At 40.7% G+C, this 22,418-nt stretch overlaps 1 protein-coding gene and 1 long non-coding RNA gene across 5 annotated transcripts in view; one reads left to right on the top strand and one right to left on the bottom strand.

Annotated features, from left to right (window-relative positions):
* Positions 1 to 21,892, top strand: part of LOC122825290 — a 31,505-nt gene extending 9,613 nt beyond the window's left edge. Inside the window, exon 3 of the long non-coding RNA XR_006369612.1 lies at positions 21,787 to 21,892. This is a non-coding gene — a long non-coding RNA (uncharacterized LOC122825290). The remainder of the gene's footprint in view (positions 1 to 21,786) is intronic.
* ntrk3b (neurotrophic tyrosine kinase, receptor, type 3b) overlaps positions 1 to 22,418 on the bottom strand; it is a 272,404-nt gene that overhangs the window by 6,081 nt on the left and 243,905 nt on the right. For all 4 annotated transcript variants that reach the window (XM_044106543.1, XM_044106552.1, XM_044106561.1 and 1 more), the window contains one exon: positions 5,587 to 5,745. In XM_044106543.1, coding sequence (XP_043962478.1) covers positions 5,587 to 5,745 — 159 coding nt within the window. The remainder of the gene's footprint in view (positions 1 to 5,586; positions 5,746 to 22,418) is intronic.

Below are 22,418 nucleotides of genomic sequence, written 5' to 3'. Positions count from 1 at the left end.
TGTCGTCTTTTGTTCCTCGCTCTCGTCGTCTCAGTTTGTACGTCGCGTTCTGCCACCAACAGCAAAACAGACATGGCAAATAAGGCGGCGGCACGACGGAGGATCACGTAGAGCCTCTTTGCATAAATTCCTCAATGACAACCGCCACAATGAAGCTGCCGTCTCCTGGCAACAGCACCCAACCATGCAGAGCAGCACTGGCTGAGAACCTGGCTGATTTACCAACTGTTACTGGGAGTCAGTGTAGTCAGTGACGCTGCGTTTGTTCAGGTTGATTTAGGTCACGGTCAGTCCTTACAGGGCTAATTGGTTGCTTTTTTCATTGCATCCTGTGAAGATGTATTGTGGATTTATGAAATGTCATTGACACTAGCTACTAGCACTGGTTAGACAATAGAAAAGGCAAAGAGAAAACAAAATAGTTTGGAGCGTTTGAGTCTACATTAAGTTATCAGCCACTGTCGCTGAGTTTTTAGAAAAAACAAAAAACCTATAGAGAGGTTACCGACTAGTTCCAGCCATTTGAAACTACACTTCTACGCTCTAACAACAAGCTGTTGGCGACTTTCTCAGCAGAACAATGTCGCCGACTGAGGCTGCTGGTCGCCTGCGACTCGTCAGTCTTTACTGAAGCCCACTGCGCACCCTGCAATTTCAAAAATCCCACTGGACTTGAACATGTCACGGTGCAAGTTCAACATTGCGAAATCAAAACAGCATCTCCCGTCGCACTGCGAGATTGATGACTGCAGCAGCAGATCTCTGTCAGGCAGGTCTGAGAGATACGAGTGTGATAATAAATGCACAGCTGTGTTAATGTGCTTTTAATTGAGAAAACAGCGAGCGGAGGACAGGGGTGTGGGAGCAGAGCGGTGTGGCGGCACGCATGGCTGCTTCATATTTATTGCAGGTCGCCTGTGGTCAGGAGAGTCAAACTGACCATCCAGACACTGGCTGTAATAATTATACTATCTTTATTTGTTATGAAAAGGCCATGAGTATTAACAACAACTTAAAAGAATTTGACTTTGCATCTCAAGCCGAGTCTGACGTGTTAAAATTGGTCTGTGTCTCTTTAAGAAGCTCTAATAAAAATGTCGGTTTTGCATAATAGCTCCCCTTTAGCCCTGTAAATCTGAACTTCTGGACAGGTGATGGTACATATTTGTGCTTTTTCCAAGTCTTGCCATTGTTTTGAGATGAACCCAGTAGATTGATGCATAATATCACACAGTAAGCAGACCTTGTTAGACTGAGAAAACAGCAACAAACTCAACAGGTTCCAGCAAAACTAGATTTTTCACATATAAAAATACAGTTGGATCCCATGGCCATATACATTTTCAGTCTGATTGATGATCTAATATTGGAAACCGATTTTCCTGTCCCAAGCCATATGCATAATGTAGGACCTTTTTTGTACCCTTCTCTTGACTGGTACCTTTGTAAAATTATATCCTAACAATCCCTGCAACTTCCCTGCCAGCTACAGCTTTAGCAAAAGCTGAACGTCGTTCAGACTCGCCGTAAATCATGATGAGTTTTAACTGAAAGCTGGAACTGAATCAAAATGTGTTTCAGCAAAGTGTTAAGGGACTTCGCATTTATTCCACCAGTCTTATCACACTGAGTATGTTTTGTTTTTCACCTAAAGTGGGCAGGATACATCCCACTTTATTTGGAGAAAGTCACTTTTGAGAGCTGTTGTGGTGCATATCAAGCCCCCGCTGTCGTCTCGAAGTGTATAACCGTTTTCTCCAAAACTGTTATCGGCAAGCAAATCCACGGCCACACGGGATCAGGTGTGACGGGCTCTCGTGGAGATACTTAATAGTGTGAGAAAATGGTTGTTCTAGCCCCGTCATTTTTGCCTCTCCAATCGATTGGATTGAAAACGAGGGTTTGGAACAATTAAATGTGAAAATCAATTTAGCTGTTAAGCTGCAGGGAACATGTGCCTGTTGAGCTCGGAGAGAACCGGAGCTTCCACAGGAACCCGTTTCATTCGCCGCTCTGGAGGGATTCCATCATGAAGACGAAAAGTGGCCCGTTATCACGGCTCAGAGACTCACAATAGCCACATCAATGGATGATTTGTTGAGCTACAACAAAAATGAATAAGTCTTTGAGGTCTATTTGTCGCACCTATCTGATTGTGTTTCACGCGCTCTCTGCTGTGCGGATGACAGCTGCGTGGCACCACGACAGTGAGTAATGATCGACCAATATCTGCTTCTGTCTGCTCTATTTCTGGACGCAAGTGGGTATTGTGGGTATGTTGACTCAGAAGTACAAAAAAATAAAATAATTTATAGGCCAACACAAGGCTGACAGATAAAGCTGATGCTAATTTCCCTGTGCGGCTCCAGAGAGGAGCCTGCCTGCTCACAGGAGAGACGGCCGAGGTTCGTTACAAGTTCCTCTGGTACCCAGGTAATAATCTATCACCAGCCACTCAGGCCCATTAATAATTGTAGTAGCAATGTATCTTTGTGCAACATAAGGAATTTTGAAAAGCACTCCTCTGCTTGGAGCCGTGTAGGTCAGGCTGGGGAGCATCGTCGACCCTTGGGGTTCCCCAGGGCTGTGTTCTCTCCCCACTGCTCTTCTCACTGTACGCAAATGACTGCACCTCAGCGGTGAAACTCTTAAAGTTTGCAGATGACTGTCAGCCTGATCCAAGACGGTGTCTGGTCTGCTTACAGACAGGAAGTGGACCTGCTGGAGCATTGGTGTGGTCAGAACTCACTGACTGTGGAGATGACGTTGGACTCCATCCTCAGGATATTAGCTGTGACTCCATTACAAATGTGCACAAATCTTTCTATATAAGTAGAAAGAAAAAAAACCCAAAAACCCCCCCAAAAACACAATTTTGCAATGGCGGTGTTTCCACTAAAAGAGAAATTAAACTAAAATCATACGTGAATAAACGTGGTCATGCGATAAGTCATAAAACTCATGGCAGCGAAAGATGCCACCAGTTGCATGAAATATATTCATAATTCAGCCATTGGGCCAGCGCTGATAATCTACCGGCTATTAGAGGAGACATCGGAGTTTTATTCAGGCGTTGGAGCGGCAAACCTCTTATACTACGTACACACTGACACTGTAGAACAGGGGTGTCAAAGTCAAATGGACGGAGGGCCAAATAAAAAATTTAGCTACAAGCCGAGGGCCGGACTGATCGAATGTTCATTGAGATCTTGACGCATTTGGTCTAGTGCAGCGGACCGGCCCAAGCCTTCGTAAATTTCCTGCGGACCGGGGGCAGAGGATCGAACGGGGGGGGTGCATCTCGCAGACGGGGTGCCGGCTTGCTGCGGGCCGGTTCTAATAATAACTCAAGATCATCCCAGGGGCCGTAGAAAATCTTCTCGCGGGCCGGATGAACGTCCTGAACGTCCTACAGCAACTCAAGTAGCAACAAAGGCATCCTGTTCATCTTCTACACAGTCATTATTCAGACAGGACAGGACCAGACTGCAATGAATAATCAGGTCTGCTAACAGGAACATCTGGGCTGACATTTCCTCCATCCAGGACTTGTACAAGTCCAGGGTCAGGAAAAGGACAGCTAGCATCTTCGCAGACCACACACACCCTGGACAGAAACTGTTTAGACTTTTACCATCATGTCGACGCAAAAACTATCTGCTGCTGAGAGTTTCTTCTCGGTGGCAGGACGTCTCTCTGATGAACGCAATGAACACTTTTCACAGCAGCTACTCTGCTGTGAAACAGATAGTTCCTGTATTGTAACCCACAAAGATTTTCACGATATATGTACATAGTGTTCTTTTAGAGGGGTTTAATCTCCTTGAAAGTTATTATATTTATATTTAATGTCTGTCTGCTCTGAGCTTCTGAAACTAAAGTTAAATTCCTTCTTTATGCACAGAGGCTTGGCCATTTTTTGTTTTCTTTTTTTCTTCCTTCGCTCTTTCCTTTGGTTTGTTGTTTTGTTGTATTTCCTTCTAATTCATGTAAAGCACTTTGAATTGCCTTGTTGCTGAAAATGTGCTATTTAAATAAAATTACCTTACGTTACGTTAATGCGGATTCTAATCTTTCTGGTTCAATTAGTTTTTATTTCCTGCTATAAAATGCAGAAATGCCAGTTTGTGTCAAGCTACTTTTACAGTTTGTGTGGCCTACTCTTTTGGCCTGGTTTATTTAGCAACATGCTTGCTTTGCTAAGGTAATCCTAACAGAAATGCATTGATTTGTCAAACAGGCTTCACAGAAAGAAGCTAATTATGGGTGCTATGTGATGTGCCCTCATTTATTGACGGCCTGCAGACCATCCACACCCCAGGATAAAGAATAAAGAGGCGACATGGGGCTGTCGGATCAGGATTCAAGATGGAACTTGTATTTGCATTTGCTATTGGTAAGCTAGGGTTTGGCTTATGCTAAAGTACAGGCATCTGTTTCTAATTCCTAAAGCTTTATATAGTAAATAAACATCTATACTCTAAACTATTAAGGCCTGATCCATCGGGATTCCAAACAAGGAGTTGTAAATAACATGAGCAAAAAAGTAAATAAAAAATTGAACGCACAAGAAGTGGGCATGTTGCATGCAATCTACGAATATTATTATCACGCAAGTGCAATTGATGACAGGGGCGAAAGTGGTGCAGATCGCACTCTTTAATGGAGGATTTTGTATGTGCAGCTGGCTGTCATCATCAAGAGTGTTGGAGAGCAGAGTGGACATGAAAGAAAGATGACATATAAAGCCATCATGCTAAGGGAATAGTAATAATAAAACTACATTTCATTTAAATAAGTATACAAACAAGACAGTAAAAACATTTAAAGATGAATCGAAATAAAGCTCTAAACCACTGTATTTAACTGACAACTTGTTGTAACTACCCTTTACAAACCTTTGGTCCTCCACCTGTCCAGTCAGCACGTTGTCTCTGCAACAGACCATGGAAATATCTCTAATATAACAAGATAATAGTTCTAAGTCGGCTGAAATGGTAATTGGTAAGAAACAGCCTGTTCTTGTAAAGCGATCTATCAAGACCAGAAGACTCTGCGGCACTTTGTTCTACATATTCAGTTATTCATGGACACATTCCCATGCTGATGGTGGTAAGCTACTACAATGTAGTCACAGCTGCCCTTGGGGAGTCTGACAGACGTGAGGCTGCTAGAAGACAATGTGGATGAAGTGTCTGACCCGAGGACACGAGGACTCAGACAGACGCAGTGGAGGCTCGTCCTGTTTCAATGCTAAAGGACAAATTCCTACCATTCCTCCAATCCTGTCGATATTGCTATAGTCACAGTAGAACATTAATGATAGACTGTCTTTGTTTGAATCTAACATCATAACTAACAAGCTCTCCTGGTAATTTCACAAGATTTAAAACACCAAATAGATTGAGTGAGATGTTTCATCATCCCCTTTCTTTAGTTTGTGGCTTTGCCACCTTGTCATCCGTTATAATGCTCTTGATTTGGAACCCCGTTGTTCCTGACCACATCCATCCATTCATCCAGCACACTGTGTGTATCCTGCTGTGTCTCATGGATGTTCATTGACATGCTGCAGGCTCTCTGTACCTCATTGTTACCCAGCTGAAACCAAGGCTGCTTCCCGTAGGTAAAGATCTCCCAAAGGATGACCCCAAAGCTCCAGACGTCACTTTCTGTAGAGAACTTCCTGTACATGATGCTCTCTGGGGGCATCCAGCGGATAGGTAGCATGGTGTGTCCTCCAACCTGAGCAGACAAGAGAACAAAGGCAAAGAGGGAGAGAGATTAGTACTGCATACTGAAATGTCTTTTCTAAAAATACAGCTTGTCATATTTAGTCATCAGTAGGGGATCATTAAAGGATTGGCCGCCTGCCTGTAAATGCAACTGATCTGTAGGCTGTAATTATGACTCTTTGCCATGTTGCTGGGGTATTAAAAGTGACACAATGCAAGAAAACAGTGACCTGTCTGCCTCGTCTTCTCCATGTATTGGATCACTGCATGGAGCATTTGTAGGTAGGCCATTAAATCCCCTTTACTCTGATGCAGGGGCGTGGGCTAGCCTTGAAATCTGATTGGTCATGCTTCCTGGACGCCATCAATAATTACACCACCAGGGATTTTGTTAAAAATAATAATCAAATGTCCAAGCAGTTACTAACATGTTTTTTTCCCACTCAATATATTCAAATTAAACACTTGGTTGTTATTGATTATAGAATAACACTGCAAAAAAAAGAAAAAAAGAAAAGGTGAATTTATCTTGAGGCGTTTTTGAAAAGCTCTGCTTGGGCTGCAGGTAAATATGGTAGGCATTGCATATGGCAGTGGGAATTCAATATCTGCTCTACTTGTTGCCTGGATTTTGAATTCCTTTCACTTCCTGCTGTCTTTCATGTTTTGCTGTGGTTTAGTTTCTCACCTCTGCTGCTGTTCCTTTGACAGTTTTGTCAATAGAAAAAGAAAAAAAAAGATGATTTTGAAGCTCACTTTGGGGGCTTTTCTTATCTACAAGGCAGCAAACATACTCCTGCAGTGTATCAGATACACACCTATCATCCATCCATCATCAAAACCACCCACCCATCAATCCACTCGCTGATCCGCCAAGCACCGGCCTGCCCAAACAAACATCTGTGCTAATTTTCTGCGCTCAAAGAGATCAAAATGAAAGCTACAGTCAGAATCGAGGCCGAAAAATGTACGTGCCTCCACCAGGCGAGGGTAAATAAACTTGCCTCCTGTGTGCACCTCTGGCTTAGAACACAATCAGATTCATTTAATCATAACAAGCTCCTCTCTAAACTCCATTTACCAGCTCTGACATCCGTGTGCCATCAGCTGCCAGTGCTGCGTGGCTTTTTAGGAGCCAGGGGAGCGTAAGAAAGTCAACTCGAGTGTTTTTAATTACCTCCCAGTTCTGTGGCACACTCATTGCAGATTTCCTTTGAATGTCATATCTGTGTCAGCTGGATGTCGCAGCTGACTCTAGTGGATGTTTCTAAAGTAAAACTGTCGAGCTGCCAAAAGGCTGCTTATTTCTTGCTGGGTTTTTTTTTTTTTTTTACAGCATCTTCTAGTTTCTACACTTCATTAAATTTCATTCCTTGGTATTAGGCTTGTTTGTTCTCCTTCATTTGTTACTCTCTCTGAAGTTGGGCTGTTACAAGCAAAATTTAGTTTTTGATTCTACTAGTGAGTGTACATGTTGGCCTTGCCTTACTACTTACCATTGGCAGATTTCAAACTGTTTCACAACATGAACTTGGATGCTTTCTGTCAACAACAATGCTTGTAAACCGTTTCAAAACGTTTTCACTGCCAAAATGTCACTTTGAAACCACGCATATTTCATTCAGGAAACCACAGCAGCAACATTTTTCAATTTTGAACAATATGATGCGTAGAAAAAGCCACAGCACATTTCCTGCGCTGTCTTTTAACACTGTCAGACAGCAACGAGGTACGTCTTTTTGTCAGATTACAACCGCAAACCTCAGTGTGTTTTATTGGAGTAGTGCAACATATTGAACTGGAGGCAAATGAGAAAATTTTTTTTTTCTTCCTTTATTTTTCACAAATACTATTCTAAACAATCTGATGTGGATTTGTACTCATTTATTCAAGTCACCACTTGGAATAACCTTTTGCTTCTGTTTCATCTGCCAGTCTTAGTGGATGTGTCTATCTGTATTGATTTTTTTTGTTGTTGTTGCAAAAATCACTTTTGGCAAAAAGTAACTTAGGCCGTTATTTTAGGAAGATGACAATAAGTAGAAATTGAAATGTCTGCCCATTATTCTTTTCAAAAAAACCTCAAACTCAGATTGGATGGAGAGATGCTCGAGTCTTCACACAAATCCCTTAAACAGTCCAAACATCTGAAGATAAAAACAAATAAAAATTAAACATCAGTTTGTTAAATTTGTGGTAAAATCCAGAACAATGCGCAATAAAGGCATTTTCCAAACATTAATTCAATATCTGAAATTTTCTTCAAAGTAATGTGAGAATCTCGTCCCGTCTTGTTCTTGTGAAATTAGTATTTTGTTTCGTCTTGTGGGTTTTAGGTATCGTTTCACCCCAACTGGCCAGTCAGATTGAATGCAAAATTATGTCCTGGCAATTGTGGAGTTCATTGAATTGATTGTGAAGGAACAAAATGTGAAAAAGTTCGAGTGGCGGGAATATTTTCACAAAGCACTGCAGTTTGCTTAAAAGTGAAACTACCCTGACTTTTATCAATACCTTCCTAATCCTATTTTGTCAATGTAGGGTTCCATAAACAAGATGTTCCTCTACATCACAGACAGGTAGGTAGGTAAACACCACCAGCCTACAGCTTTGTGCTACTCAGGGAAAACATTAAAGAGACATTAGTTTCAGGGTCACCCCAATGCAGTAATGCCCTCAGCCCGGAGCTAAAAAGTATCATTAGAGAAGGACAGAGTCGCTAGTTGGTTGTATTTTGTATCTTTTTCGGCCCTTGCAACTCATCAATGTAGCACCTTTTCTCAAATGCCTTGGACAAGTCGATACCCAGTGTGTACTGCTTCCCTTGCAATGATATCCCTATCGCTGTGTGCTGTCCTTCCACTTACCACAAATCGATATGTGTACAGAGGGCCTGCAGGGGAACACGACTGTTAGAAACTGTTTCGTACACTAACACATATATGCTGACCGAAAGCCAAAATCACAGCCCATTAACCGCCACAAAGCCAGACTTCTGAATTTGCTGGCGTTTCAGCAAAACAAATGCGAAGCCATTCCATTCATCCCAAATTGAAAACACATTTGAACAAAGCCTCTTAAGCATCAACGACAAAGAAAACAGAACTTCAAAACAGCTGTAGCGTCACTGTCTCTTCTCTTTCCATGTATACTGCTGTCGGTGGAAACATCAGAAAATGAAATACACCGTCAAGTCCTGTCACTGCTTTGAAGCAAGTGCATTGCTTCTGCAGCACCTTTTGGTTGTATAATGTGTGTATACTGGGATGAAATGTGTGAGATTCACAACCTTCCACTGGATCGTGAGGTAATAACACCCTCTTATTTTATTACCTTAATCATATTTTAAGGTGAACTGACTTGTCAGTTTGAGCCGCTTCGGTCATTCAGCATGCCGATGTGAGTAAATCATCATCAACAAAGACAGAGAAACTGCTTGGCATCAATTCTATAGCAATAAAACACATATGCACGCCTCAGAGGGTGAACAGCTCTTTACCTAAAACTATTAATCTGTTGGCAACCACAGCTAAGATGCAAAAGAATGATGGGGATATAACATTCAATAAATATTTTGGAAGTTTGGTGTTCAGTCCAATTACTGTATGAACTGATTCAAACCAGTGCACTTTTCTTTAAACAAGTGAAACAACTGCTAACATTTACATTTGAAGAGTAAAAATAGAATGTGAAGGGGTGAAGTAGTTGAGAATTATTTAAAATAAATACCTGAACACGGTCATTTTATACTAAAATTACATGGTTCATATCGTCTACATTTTTGCTGTTCTACTGCTAGCACAAGAGTAAAATATTGACGACTGAGCTACGATGAAAATCCTTTTGAAAATTATATACGATTTTGGGACGTAAACAAATCTAAGTAGCTTGCAGATATAACTATATAGTAATAAAATTCATTTAACTTTTTTCAGGTGTCGGTCAAACTGTCTCAACACAATGTATTTTTTTCCTCAACCAGTTTCTGCCGCACTTCCTGATTAAGGTCCCACTGAGACTAAATGCACCGGGGAACGCTAGTTATGGTCTTCTTTTGTTTTAAGACAATTGAATACTGGTTTTGTGAGGAAAAATTAAATGTATGAAACAAGAAATGCCAACCAGTGATTCTTGAGAAGTGGGACAAAATGGGTTCAAATTTTTCCAATTTAAAAAAAAATTATTCCTCAAGCTTATGTAGGCTATACAAAAATGACAAAAAATGTTTTGGAAATGTTAAGATGATAAGGTGCAGGCTCTCCGTTGCAACATTTTTTTTTTAAATAAAATTTTTAAAGGACCTGACCCAGAACTTTGTCATCACCATCTGGCAAAAATAAATATAAAATTACTTTTTATTGACTCTATTAGTGATATTTTTACTCAGTTTTACAGACAAATGCTTCTCAAGAAACAAAATAAATATTATTTAAAACGAAAAACAACATAAAGTCCATCTGACAGAGTGGACAGAGAACTGAAGGTGGTGACAAATTAGTGAGTAAAAAGAAATACTTGATACGTGTGAAGTAATGCCAAGTATGTAAAATACATTAAAATGAATTAACTGCACACTTAAGTGAGATTTGTCAACACCATCACTGAAAGAGTCACACTGTCAGTTAAAAACTCTGACTGAGTTGACAAAATACCAAACTACCTCAATTTATTTGCTGTTATTCTGAAGGAGGCCATATTGTAGCTCCTCAGGTTTATGAAATATTTACAGTTTATTAAAATTAAGCAATTATTTCACAAAACTTCATCAAAATTTTCTAAATTGTCAGTTATGGTGTTGACACATCATGTTTGTGATGAACAACTTAGAAATAAAACTGAAGAACAAACTAAAGAATAACATAAGCTAACTGGAGGTGCTTAGGCCTCTTAGCAAAGGAAGAGAAAGGAAGAGGTCATGGGGTCCTCAGACGTTCTGATGCCCCCAATAATGCCCGATTTTTATTTTTTACATTCTTTTTATGTTGACAAAAACACCGTCAGGGACAAATTTCAATCGAGTTGGAAAATATATAAAAATGATTTTTAATTCAATTTATTGATACTTTTATAATTATTTATTTGAATACTTATACTTAATTGTCATAATACATTGTCTTAGTATTCCTTTAATTGTTTTAATCTATTATAATGTATTGAGTTTTTCTGCAGGACAAGGGTTTTAAACACACCATTCACCTGCTACAATGTTTGAAATAAAAAATATTCAGCAAACACCAGAAAAACATACCTTGTTGTGCTCACATGGCCCAGGTTAGTTTAGTCAGATATTTGAAAAAATTATATTTTATTCAAATTTTGTGCTTTATCCATAGGAACGGTTTTGTCCCTCTTCTCAAGAATTACTGAAACAACACAAAATCCATGAGACCCAAAGTCTCATGGATTATAACCTTGTTCTCCATGTCCAAGTTTAGACCTAGACATCGATAAATATGCTTCAAGATACAGGAAAACCTGGTGGGAAGTTGTGTGTTTTTCTTTTCCGTTTTGTTTTTTTGGAGCATACAAAATGCAGAAAGTGGAGTGACTCAGCTAGAAAATTGAAAAGCCCATTGCCAAGTAAAAAAAAAAGTATGGTAAACAAGAAAACATGAAAATAATTTCAAAGATGTAATATTTTATAATAAAAAGGCCTACAGCTGCTTCCAGTATTGTGGGAAGGTGACACTTTGTCAGTTTAAAGATCCAGTTTTCAGGTGAAGACAACCTTTTTTTTTCTGCCAAATTGTCTTTCTGTTTATTGCACATAGACCTCCAGCTCTGAGAAAATTGAGTAGAAACTTTTTTTCCTGGTCATATGTCAGGAGATTAATTCAGCCTAGTCCTCCAAGGCTTTTAAACTGCTGCAAAAATGCAGACAAGTCATAGTCTGGAGGTGCCTTGTAGTTCACAGCAAAGCTCCTGGGACCAGACCTCTGTAATTCGGATTAAGTTCCAGCTTGTGTTTAAGTGTGTCACAGGAAGCAAAAAGCTAATCTGATGACCTCAAAAAAGGCTGCAAAATGAAATAAATTGTTTTTCTCCCAAGAGCAAAGCCACCAGAACCCCAAGGTAAGTTGTAAAGAACCCTAATGTTCAAGCTAATGAAAATACTGAACAACAATGGCATTGAACACTGAACTAGTGAGGAGAAAACTTCTGCTTCTATTAAAAAACATAAATGCAGTCAGGCTGTCGATAGAGCCTGAGAGCAAGAGTTAGTTAACATTAAGTCAGTGGACTATTACTAAATTAACTTAAGATGAGCCAAAATGATGAATTTTTGGTTTATATAAGAACCTGTTTGTTATGGAATCAAAAATGATGCAGAAACATACACAGTCGTAATGGTGTGACAGTGAGGGCCGGTTTAGAGATATCGCCATCATGAAACAACTACTGATATTGATATGGGTCAATAGAAATTATAATCCTTAAGGCTAAGTTTTATTAAGCAGGAGAATAACAATTCTTCCTGTACATTATGTTCACACAAGTAGACCCTTGTATGCTGAGTTATCAATGATAATTGATAATTACATTATGCTATGTTGTGAAGTGCTTTGATCTGTCCTGCATTAAAAAACACCTGCACAACATAATGCTACCATCCTTGTACTAAACAGCTGAGACTTACAGATGCTCCTCGTTATTCCTCAATAGGTAATAATGGTCATTATGACCAAATAATTCAATTTCACTTTTATCAGAACAAAATACATGGTTTCAAAATTTGGCCTTTGTCCATTAAAGATTTGCAAACTATGATCTGGGTTTTAAAGCTGCTACCACTTCTGTGGTAATGGCTTCTTTCTGGTTGGACTTGCAGAACTTGGTGGTGCAGAGCTCGTTTCATTGTGGAAAGGAAAATTTAGGCAGGGAGAACACACTTTTGTGTCCTTCCCCTTAAATCCTCCAAACCTGCCACTGTATGACTCCCCCAAGGACACCCAGGGCACTGGATAGAAACCTCAATTTCCTCCGAATTTCTGATTCCTTGCCCCACTGGCCCGCAGCCTAAGCAAGTTTGATTCGTCCGCCGCCCCTGGAGAATAATCAAAGCTGCTGTTTTTTTCTCTGTGGCGGCACAGATAAAACAGTAATTAAGATAAACATAAATCTGAAAGGTGCTTAGAGTAAGGTGCCCTTTCTCTGGATGTTGAGCAAACGAAGGCCACGTGAATCTTGCAGTCGTGAGGTGGGGCTGGCAGTTGCTGTAACCTCATTTAACAGCCTTTCACTTCAAGCTAATGGCTAAATGAACAATGACTTGCACCCCACCTGGTCTCATTACACCCGACATGTTTTAGCAGTGTACGCAGCATTAGGCCAATATTGATACGGAGACCACTCGCCTCCCACTGCGTCGTACCTCTGGGTCGTGCTGGGCTGGGTGAGCTGAGTTGTTGAGGGGATGTACGGCAGTGTGTCTCCTCGCAAAGGTTTGTAAAGATTACACCAAATTAATTAAGATTCTGTTACTCTAAATGACTTATCTGAAACCCAGCCAACCCATTGGATGCAACACCCAACACCTCATCCGATGCATACTAATGATACGCGTAGCTGTACTGCGGTGAGGGATATTAAATCTGGCTTGCTCACTGTTTCCCAAACGACAGAATGCTATCACCTTGGGTCTCCATGACAAGGCGGTGGCAATTAGCTAGAGACACAGAGGTAGGGAGAAATAAATAAAAAAGAAGACTGAACACATAATAAAAATTAAATAATTGCTGTGGTAATTATCCTCATCTTTCTCACTCAATGTCACATGCAGAAGCTGGCAAAGCTCTGTAGGGAAAGAGGAATGAGTCTGGGGCTTTTCTGTTGTTGTTGCTGTGTAAACTGGATTAGTGCTCTGCCTGTCCCACCGTGGCAGGGGAGTGATTGGATTAACGGTGTGGAGAGCAGAGCAGCATGGCAGGGGGATAGATTACGAACCCAGTCGGGCTCTTCGATGGGCGTAGCGCGGGCCTCATAGGAAGCCTTTGGGAGGCCGCAGATGTCTTAAAGGCTCCCCGATAACCATCTAGACACACTCGCACTCCCTGCTCCCACGTGCTGCTATCTCTGCTCTCCCAGCTCAAACAGCAGCGAACACAGGTTCACTCTTAGAGGCTATGATGTCCATTAGGGTTCTTCCTGCTGCGCTGCTGCCAAGTGGAGATAAAGTGGTATCTCCTCTGGCTGGTGCATGCTGGTGGGTGGTGAAACTTTCTATAGGTTTTTCTTTTCCCTCTATGTCACATGTATACACAAAGTGCTTGCTTCTAATGTTGGGGTCATATTAGTCTCTAAATCACAATGTAATTGAAACAATGCATTCTGATCAGTTCCTAAAGTATTTTTTTAGATCCTCTGCATGTTGCTCAAACAGCTAAAAGTGAGAAGAGGTCTACTTCCTCTCAGAGGTACACGTGAGAGGAAGTAGACCTCTTAAGTCCAGGCTTAGGTCTGGACCGAAAACTTTGGTCCAGACATTTTAGGACTTTTGGACTGAAGTCCTTAAACTGGGAAAAAGTTCCTATCATTCATATTTGGAGCTGCTGGATTGTTAGTAAGGGTGCATTCACAAAAGCCCTGTTTAATCAAACTCTAGTCCATTTGTATAGAAAGTCCAATTCGTTTGAGGAGGTGTAAATGAGAAAGTAATTTCTGATACGGACCGAAAAAAGGCGCCGATGGTCCGTCTAAAAACGCACGTCTTAGTTTGATTAAAGTGAACTCTGGTGCGGTTAGAAGGCATATGTGAATGGAAACGGATCAAAGACGGCTCCAAAAGCAGAAATCGGACTTCTGTGCAGGGCATCCTGGGTAAATACAACCAAAACAAACACAAGAGTCTAACGGTAGAGGGACCAAAGGACTGTGGTCTTTTGCCAAAGACAAAGGAGAAATCATACATCCACTAAAATCTGATTCCGCTCCATTTTTGTTTACATTTTGTGAAGGAGGAAGTCATGTGAAGGCCAGGGGGCACCAACTGAAAATGTAACAAATGTTACCATTTTCTTACACCTTTGACGAAAGAGTTGCGTGTAAAATAGTGAGAAAGTTGCTTTATGTGGCGAACATGGCATCGTGAAGGCCATTCATCTTCAAACCAATCCTCAGGCACTTTGACCAGGAGAGACTGTGGGATGGTCCAAAAGAGGAAAGTTGCTCTTCTTCAAGGGAGGCTGTTGTTGGGTTTTCCTGTTGAAAGACCCAGTTATCACTGCAGAGAAGGGATCCTCAATCAAAAACCAGTTGGAACAAATCCACTTCCCCAGTCACAGCTCGACATTCCTGCGCAACCTGAATCTCCAAGATTATAATGGAACCTCCCCTCAAAAATATCTCCAGTAAAATTCCTTTGTTACGATCACGGTAGCATACGAATCCATCAAGGTTATCACATTCAATTTTTTCTTGGGAGGATAAAAACTTTCTCCCACTTTTAAATATTCCATGTTTGTTACTGCTTTGCATAGTCAAAACAGGAGAGTTTGTAGTGATAGAGGACATGTAGCCTTTAAAGACGTTTTTTTTTTTTGTTCTCCAAGCCATTCTCTTGAGGATGCCCTATGTTTAATGGGCTGTGACTAGAATAAGTAAGGGTCTGAATGTTCTGCCTGTCTCTTTACTGACAGTCAAGCAGATTCCCCGGCTCAGTGCAAGTGGTCGACCAGTTTACCTTTTTGTTTGGAAGCCTTCAGGGTCTTAAAAGACACTTAAATTGTGCTCTTCTTTCGTCCAACTTCAATAGAGATGGACCTTTGGGAGACACATAACTTCTCATCTCAGCAATTTGGCCACATTGAAAGCTGGCACATATATAGCAGCACAAAGTCCCTGTCTTTCCCACATGCAGGATCAGTTTATGTTCTAGAGGCAAATCACAAACAGTTGTGCATCTTCAGCTTTACCATTTGGCTGTGGGTTGTGAAATCAGGATGACCTGTTTGACTGCGACTAAAATTTTTCTAATACTCCATATACTTCGTAAAATGCTTTCAAGTTAATTTGTTTTATTAGGGCAGTTCAATTTTAACTCTAGGCCATTTTATATGCTGTTGATAGCATCACTACCCATGCTATCCTCAGAGCCAACAGAGCAGGTGCTCTGAACTGTGTTGAGTAACTATAAATAGCAGCATCCTGCCAGGGCTACAACTACCCCATCGCTGACTATCCGTATGGAGGCTTATTGCCCTGTGGGACACCAGGAAACACTTTGCAGCACGAGGGAGCAACTTCAAGATAGAAATGAATATTGTCCTAAATCCCACCCATCTGTCGCATCCTTCTGCTCCACCTGCACTGTTGTTTAAAGAGAGACAACTCCAGATCTCAAGCAGACAGACGGCAGCTCTAACGGCTGCCTTAGACATGTTTTTCTCCTCCCTCCCACTTACTCAAGAAGCATTGAGAAAGTTTTCCTGAATTCTGAATTATGCATGTTTGCGTATCTATAAATGTTGCTGAAAGCTCTAAAAGGTCCTGTCCATCGAAAGTTGCATTGTTTTTATTTGTGTGTGTTGTTCAACACACTGAAGATGTGCAGCATCTCTGACAACCCAGAGCTCTCAGATGTCACTAATAAAGCTATTATTTTCCTGTAGTGTAATGACAAGGTGTCTTTATTTTGCACGTCCTCCTTCATACAGAGCAGTACATTGTGCAGTGCGGTAAGTTTGACAGCTAATTTTCTTCTGTCATTTTTCCTAAAATGCCTATTTAAATTCCCGCAGTCTCCATTGGCTGGCTCGAACGAGAAGTCCAGGACAGCTGCTCCCTGATTTGTTACAATAATGAAGCGTATTTCTGTCATTTGTGTCAAATTTTGATCCCTGCAGTCTGACAGAAAGCTCAGGTCCCTCCATCAGGTAATTTGATTTTGTGAAGTCATGCTTATTTTACAGATTTCAGTGGGACCAGACTGAAAGGAAATGATGCTTAAAGTATTGCTAAAGTGAGGTCATCGCACCAGGTGGCGTCACAAGTCCAGGAGTCCGTATGAGGAGCTCGTGTTCATCAGAGCCTGTGCTGCCACTGTGCCTACCAAAGTATTTAAGATCTTAGACTGTTTTTAGGTTTTTATGCTGTTTCCTTCCATGGTTTTAGGTTGCAGCGCCGCCACAGGAGACATGGGGAACAGGTTCTGCAGTTAGTTTGGATCTTTTGACAGTAAAGTATGAAAGCAAACTCCAGCAGCTGAAAATGTAACAAATGTTGATCCCCAATCTAACAGAATTTGCCGGACTGTCAGGTGTGGAAACACCCTCACATTACGCACTACTGGACTTTGTTTTTTTATTATTTCTGTGACATCTGGAGGAAAATGGCTCCACAAATTTTAGACTTTAATTGGTAAAGAATTGTGGTTATGAATTGTACATGACAATATGGACACAATGGTTTTTAAATGTCTTGTGATCATTTAAAATGGACTGAGGACAACTGAGCATACTAATAATCTCATCGCCAATGGCCCACCTTCAAGGACTTGGTCTTTCCTTCTGATGCTGCCAAGAAACCTCACTTTCCTTTGAAGTAAAATGGTCCCCAGGGTTCTCTTGTCTTCAGGATCAAACAGACACTCCAGCACTGCATTATTTATCAAGACTGAGCTACTAGAAACTGTATTCAGTTTGAGCCTAATGAGTACAAACACCATATTTACTACATCTGCAAGAGAATGTGAAAAGAATTATACATTTAGGCTCTGTATAATTCTTGGCCCACCACAGAAGTCTTTGATACAAGTGCTATCTCAGCAAGTTTAAGAAACATCTTTGCTTTCCAGAGAAAGCAGTCAAGGAGTCTGATTTCTGTCTGCGTATCTGGCTCTAATGATATAGTCATGATCTAGTTTGGAGAGGAAAAACACTGAAAAAGCTTGAGGGATGTTAAATATAGAGGAAAAAAAAAAGATCCAAAATGGTTGCAGTCTTGTTTGTTGCCCATATAAAGAAAAACGAGATGTGATATTCTTTGACTGAAAGAAAATCAAATCACTTTTGATAGAGAAGGCCCCCAGAAGAAGAGTTAGCATGGAGCTCATAGCTTCAAACCGGTGCATTACATACTAACCGTTAAAGATTGGGTAAACTTTCAGCAGACAGTGGTCCCTGAGGACCAGGATTGAGAAGCACTGGTTTAGCCTGATTAAGCTGATAAAGGGCCAATTCTTGTCAAAAGCTGTTTTCTCTGTGCAAAAATTGTGTTTTTTAAAGTGATAAGTGAAGTCAAGCATTCCAGCCTCTGTTGTCTCAATATCAATGGTCTTGCTTGTATTCCTTTGGTATCAAGAACCTTAGATAAGGAGTATGTCCACTTATTTTCTGTAGCGGTCATTAATAAAGACAGTGCAAGCAGATTTGTGCGTCGTCTCCTGGATGAAAGTGTTATTCCCCAGTGAATGCACAAGACTGTTACCCGTCTGCACTTTGAGGTTTCAGTACAAAAACATGTATTGTTGCACGCTGCCGTGAATCTGCACAAAATACTTGTTGTGCAGGTATTGTGTAAAAAACAAAGCATATATTCAGACATGTTTAATGTTCATGCCCTATATTTAAAGAAGTAACAGAATTAATGGTGGTTTCCTCGTGTCTAATTACTTGTCTGCTAATTCAAGCATCTCCATGTCCTCTCTGTCACTCACTGAGAAGTCTGGGTCAGAGCTATTATAACATCATTTTAAATCTGATAGGCTCCAAATTTGCAGAGTGCGCAACTTCTGATCCTTACACTGCATTGCCTCAGTGACAGCTTCTCCTTCCCACTCTGCGCTTGGAGGAAGGACAGAGCATAAACTCACCTTTTTCTTTTCCCTTGTAGCTTCATGGGGGGAAAACTTAAAGTCTCAACAGCCTTTTCTTCCCTGCATGAATATTCCTAGTTTGGAGGTGTTGGTATTCGGGGAAGAATTGATTGGTGTGTGACTGAATAAGGGGACCTGAGTGGCTCATTTACACACAGCTTAAGATAATTGTACAAACAGCCATAGTTATTATCAAGGACACCACATACAGGTGGAACCCAGTCAAAGTATTAGCAATAGTTTTCATTAGCCGTAAGGCATAATCATCTACATTAATTTTTGAAATCCACACTAGATCAAGATCTTAAGACCAAGAAAGAAACTAGATTTTTCATTTTGTTTTTGTGGATTGTGAGCAGGTAGGAGGACGAGTCGTAAAATCCAAAGAGACGAAACAGGAATGAGACGCCAAAATTATCGCAACTTATTAAACTCAAAAGGACTACTCACTATGTGATCAAGAGTTCAAGATCTTTAAAACGTCAAAACCATTCAAAGTATGGCTTTCTAGTCACTGTCCGTCAGGCTTTGATACTATTATGGACCCTTGATAGCAAATACAAAACTACTTTCTAACTTCTGTTAGTTTATTACTGTTTTGATTGTTGATTCTATGTTGCATTGTGTTTCTGTTTGATTTGGTGTAACGCACTTTGAAATGCCTTGCTGCTGAAATGTGCTATACAAATAAAATTTGATTGATTGATTGATTACTTAGAACAGGAATTACACATGGAGAACCAACATTTGCCTTTGTACTTTACAAATCTAGAGCAAACTTGGAAAGTACCGTCTACTTCGCTATCCAGAATGACTGGGGCCAACATCTAATTTTATACTTATAAACAGCAGCCAGGAACAAGAATCAAACATGGAGAACCAGCCAACGTTTAGGTTTTATTCTTGTTATCCAGCAACCCAGAACAGGAACATTTAGTTTTATTCATCACTTTTAAGATCTAGAGACCACAGGGTGTCATCAGACATTCAGCTTGGGGATGAAACTTGCTCCAGTCCAAGACTGTAGAGTAGCTAATTTGAGATTAGCACTCTGGTTTTAAGATCAGAGTTTAGCATCAGGCACTCTGCTCGGTGTTGCAACTATCTGGTTGTGAACCAGCTTCTTCATTATTTTTTAATATTGCAATGTATTGTAAAAATGGTGCTTGTTATAGAAACTGAATGTAGTTGGAGACAGACATTGCCATAAGAAGTCATGTACGACACACTGCTCAGATCCAGATTAGTAATGATGACACATTGTTGTTCCCATGCCTTTCTTCTTCTATACTCTCAATGTGGGTGTTTTCTACCGTCTTGATACAGAACGTATTTCAGATTTATATTCGAACAATAAGCAGGAGGTTTCAGGACCGAAGCTTCAGACGGTGTTCCATACCTTTCACTGTAAATGTCCCTGAGTGGGCCTAAAGCAACAGATACTCTTAGCTGAACAAATGCAGACCAAAATGCAGAGGGGTGGGGGGGGGACTCTTGAACTGAACATGAACTGTTTTGGTTTTTGGCCACTTGACCCTGTTTTTATGAGTTCCAGCTGAAAAGCTGGATACTGATTCACAGCTAACCCCCCTCTGTTATCCTGGTCAGAGTCCAGCTACACCTCCCGTATCCTGCTGTTTCTTTTCATCTGTCAGTGAGGAGCATACGAGGACCATGACCTTTTCACCCCCCACCGGTCCACCTCCCATCGCACAGACAGCTTGAACTATCAGTGGGACTCTCTGGAGTCAAGGGCATGTTCCCTTGCTGCCTTGCTGCTTCTGAATAAAACCAGTGTGAGGACTGAAACGTAGCACCATGCAGCAGAACCTTTCTACTGGGCCAGGAAAACCCAAAATACTATATTTTCAGTAATTACATGGAAAAAAAAAAGCCATGCAGCTCATTTTTGCTCTGTTGCGTTTGGTAAAATGTCAGGGAAACATCTCCTGTTTATTCGCTTTTATGTACGGTATATTGTGCTTGTAATTGGTGAGATGGGAACAGCCAGCTCATCCAGTCTTCCAAGTGAGCGGTATCGGCCTGCTAACTCAGTTGTGACTGACACAATTAGATAAGCTGCTGTACAGCCAAAACAAGGAGACGCATTCAGCTGTTTTATTCAAAGAGGTCTGCCTGATCTAGGAGATACAGCTACAGTCCCAGTGGTAATCACTAAGACACTCCAAGCTCTGGAGCTGAGGGGAAAGATTTAAAGATCCTTCAGATATTACAGTAACACTTCCTGATAAGCTCCATAGAAAAGGGACCAATGTTGAACCAAAAATCCTTCCTACTATTAGTTAACCATTAACTAACTAACTAACTAACTAACTAACTAACTAACTAACTAACTAACTAACTGATCCATCAATCCTTCATTAGTTTTTCTGTTTACTTACCATTTATAAAGTGGTTAGGTTGTTTCCAAAGCCTCATCATTAGAAAATGACAAACTAAAGATATTTGAGTAAGCCTTCTCTAATTTTAGGCCTCTTGACTGTTCAACTCATCATTAGGCAACAAGTAAGTACCGTCGCATTGAGAATTTCCTAATAATGAGGCTTTTAGGATTAAAAGTTTGTTATTACCTAACCAGAAGATAAGTCCATCATTAGCAAATGGATAACTATCAGTAAGTTGATGATGAACTCATTAATCAAGAATCAAGTTCATCAGTTCGAGATAAATGAAAAATTCTTGCCATATTAAAGTACATTTTATGACTTACTGGAAAATGTGACCTAATTAATCAAGAAATAACTGCCCATTGTTTTGTAATAAGGCTACATTTAATAACTCTTCTCTGTTTACTGAGATTTAATGATCAGCCAGCCACTTATTCAACATTATCAAAACAGTAGGACATTAAGTGTTACCTTATTAGGCAATGGCTAACCAGAAGATAAGTCCATCATTAGCAAATGGATAACTATCAGTAAGTTGATGATGAACTCATTGTATCAGACACATTTATTGTTTCTATTTCTGGCAGAACAAACACTGACAGAGACCTGACCTGTAACAGCCCTTAAACCAATGTGTGTATTTTTGTTTTAATCCAAAGAACCAGCGCAATAACCATAGAGTGCTGAGTTTACAATTTTACACGTAAAATGTGGAATTTAACGACGAAACAAAACTACATGTGTGTTTACGGTATTTTCATGTCTGATTCAGTTTGAGTAGCTTTTTTTTTTTTTACCTGACCGCACTACTGTGATCTGCCTCCCTTTGCAGAACCAGACAACAAGAGCACAACTAACCCGTTCCAACCAGAAACCAAACTGTCTCTGGATCCTCAATCTGCACCGAATGTGACGACCAGATTCCTGCTGCATCACGTTCAAAACGTAAGCAAATTGTCCGCTTTTAAGAAAGTGATATAGTATTCACGCAGATGGCAAGCATGGATAAGCTATGAGCTATCCACGGAAACCACCTGCCTTCAGATTTTCTAACAAATCATTTTATGAGTCCAGGGATGCTCTTCTCCCCCAGGAGGCAAGTGCTCTATAAGGGCTGGCAATGCCCCGAGCAGCATCCAAACGGGCCCAGCTGCCATGCTGGGAAAACACTATCAGGCGCACCTAAAGTCATTTTACAAAGCCCAGCTATTTGAGGCAGCCAGATCTGCAGCAGCCATCATCTGCTCAGCAAAAATGCAAAAAAAAAAAAAAAAAAAAAAAAAAATCAGCAGCCTAGCATTTGCCGCCTGGTTTGAGGCATTCATAGTTGCTAATCGTGTTAAACAGTAGAGGAGACACGATTCACAAGCAATATAAACAAGCCTCTAAGCGTCAGGCTGCAGGCTCAGCAGGCTCGTCTCCTAGCGCGCTGCTAACGCGCTCTATCCTCCACCGTGGATGCAA

This window comes from Gambusia affinis, linkage group LG02 (assembly GCF_019740435.1).
Source record: "Gambusia affinis linkage group LG02, SWU_Gaff_1.0, whole genome shotgun sequence".
Classification (NCBI taxonomy): domain Eukaryota; kingdom Metazoa; phylum Chordata; class Actinopteri; order Cyprinodontiformes; family Poeciliidae; genus Gambusia; species Gambusia affinis.
The sequence above is the reverse complement of the archived record's forward strand: the minus strand, read 5'-3'. Positions and strand labels throughout refer to the sequence as shown.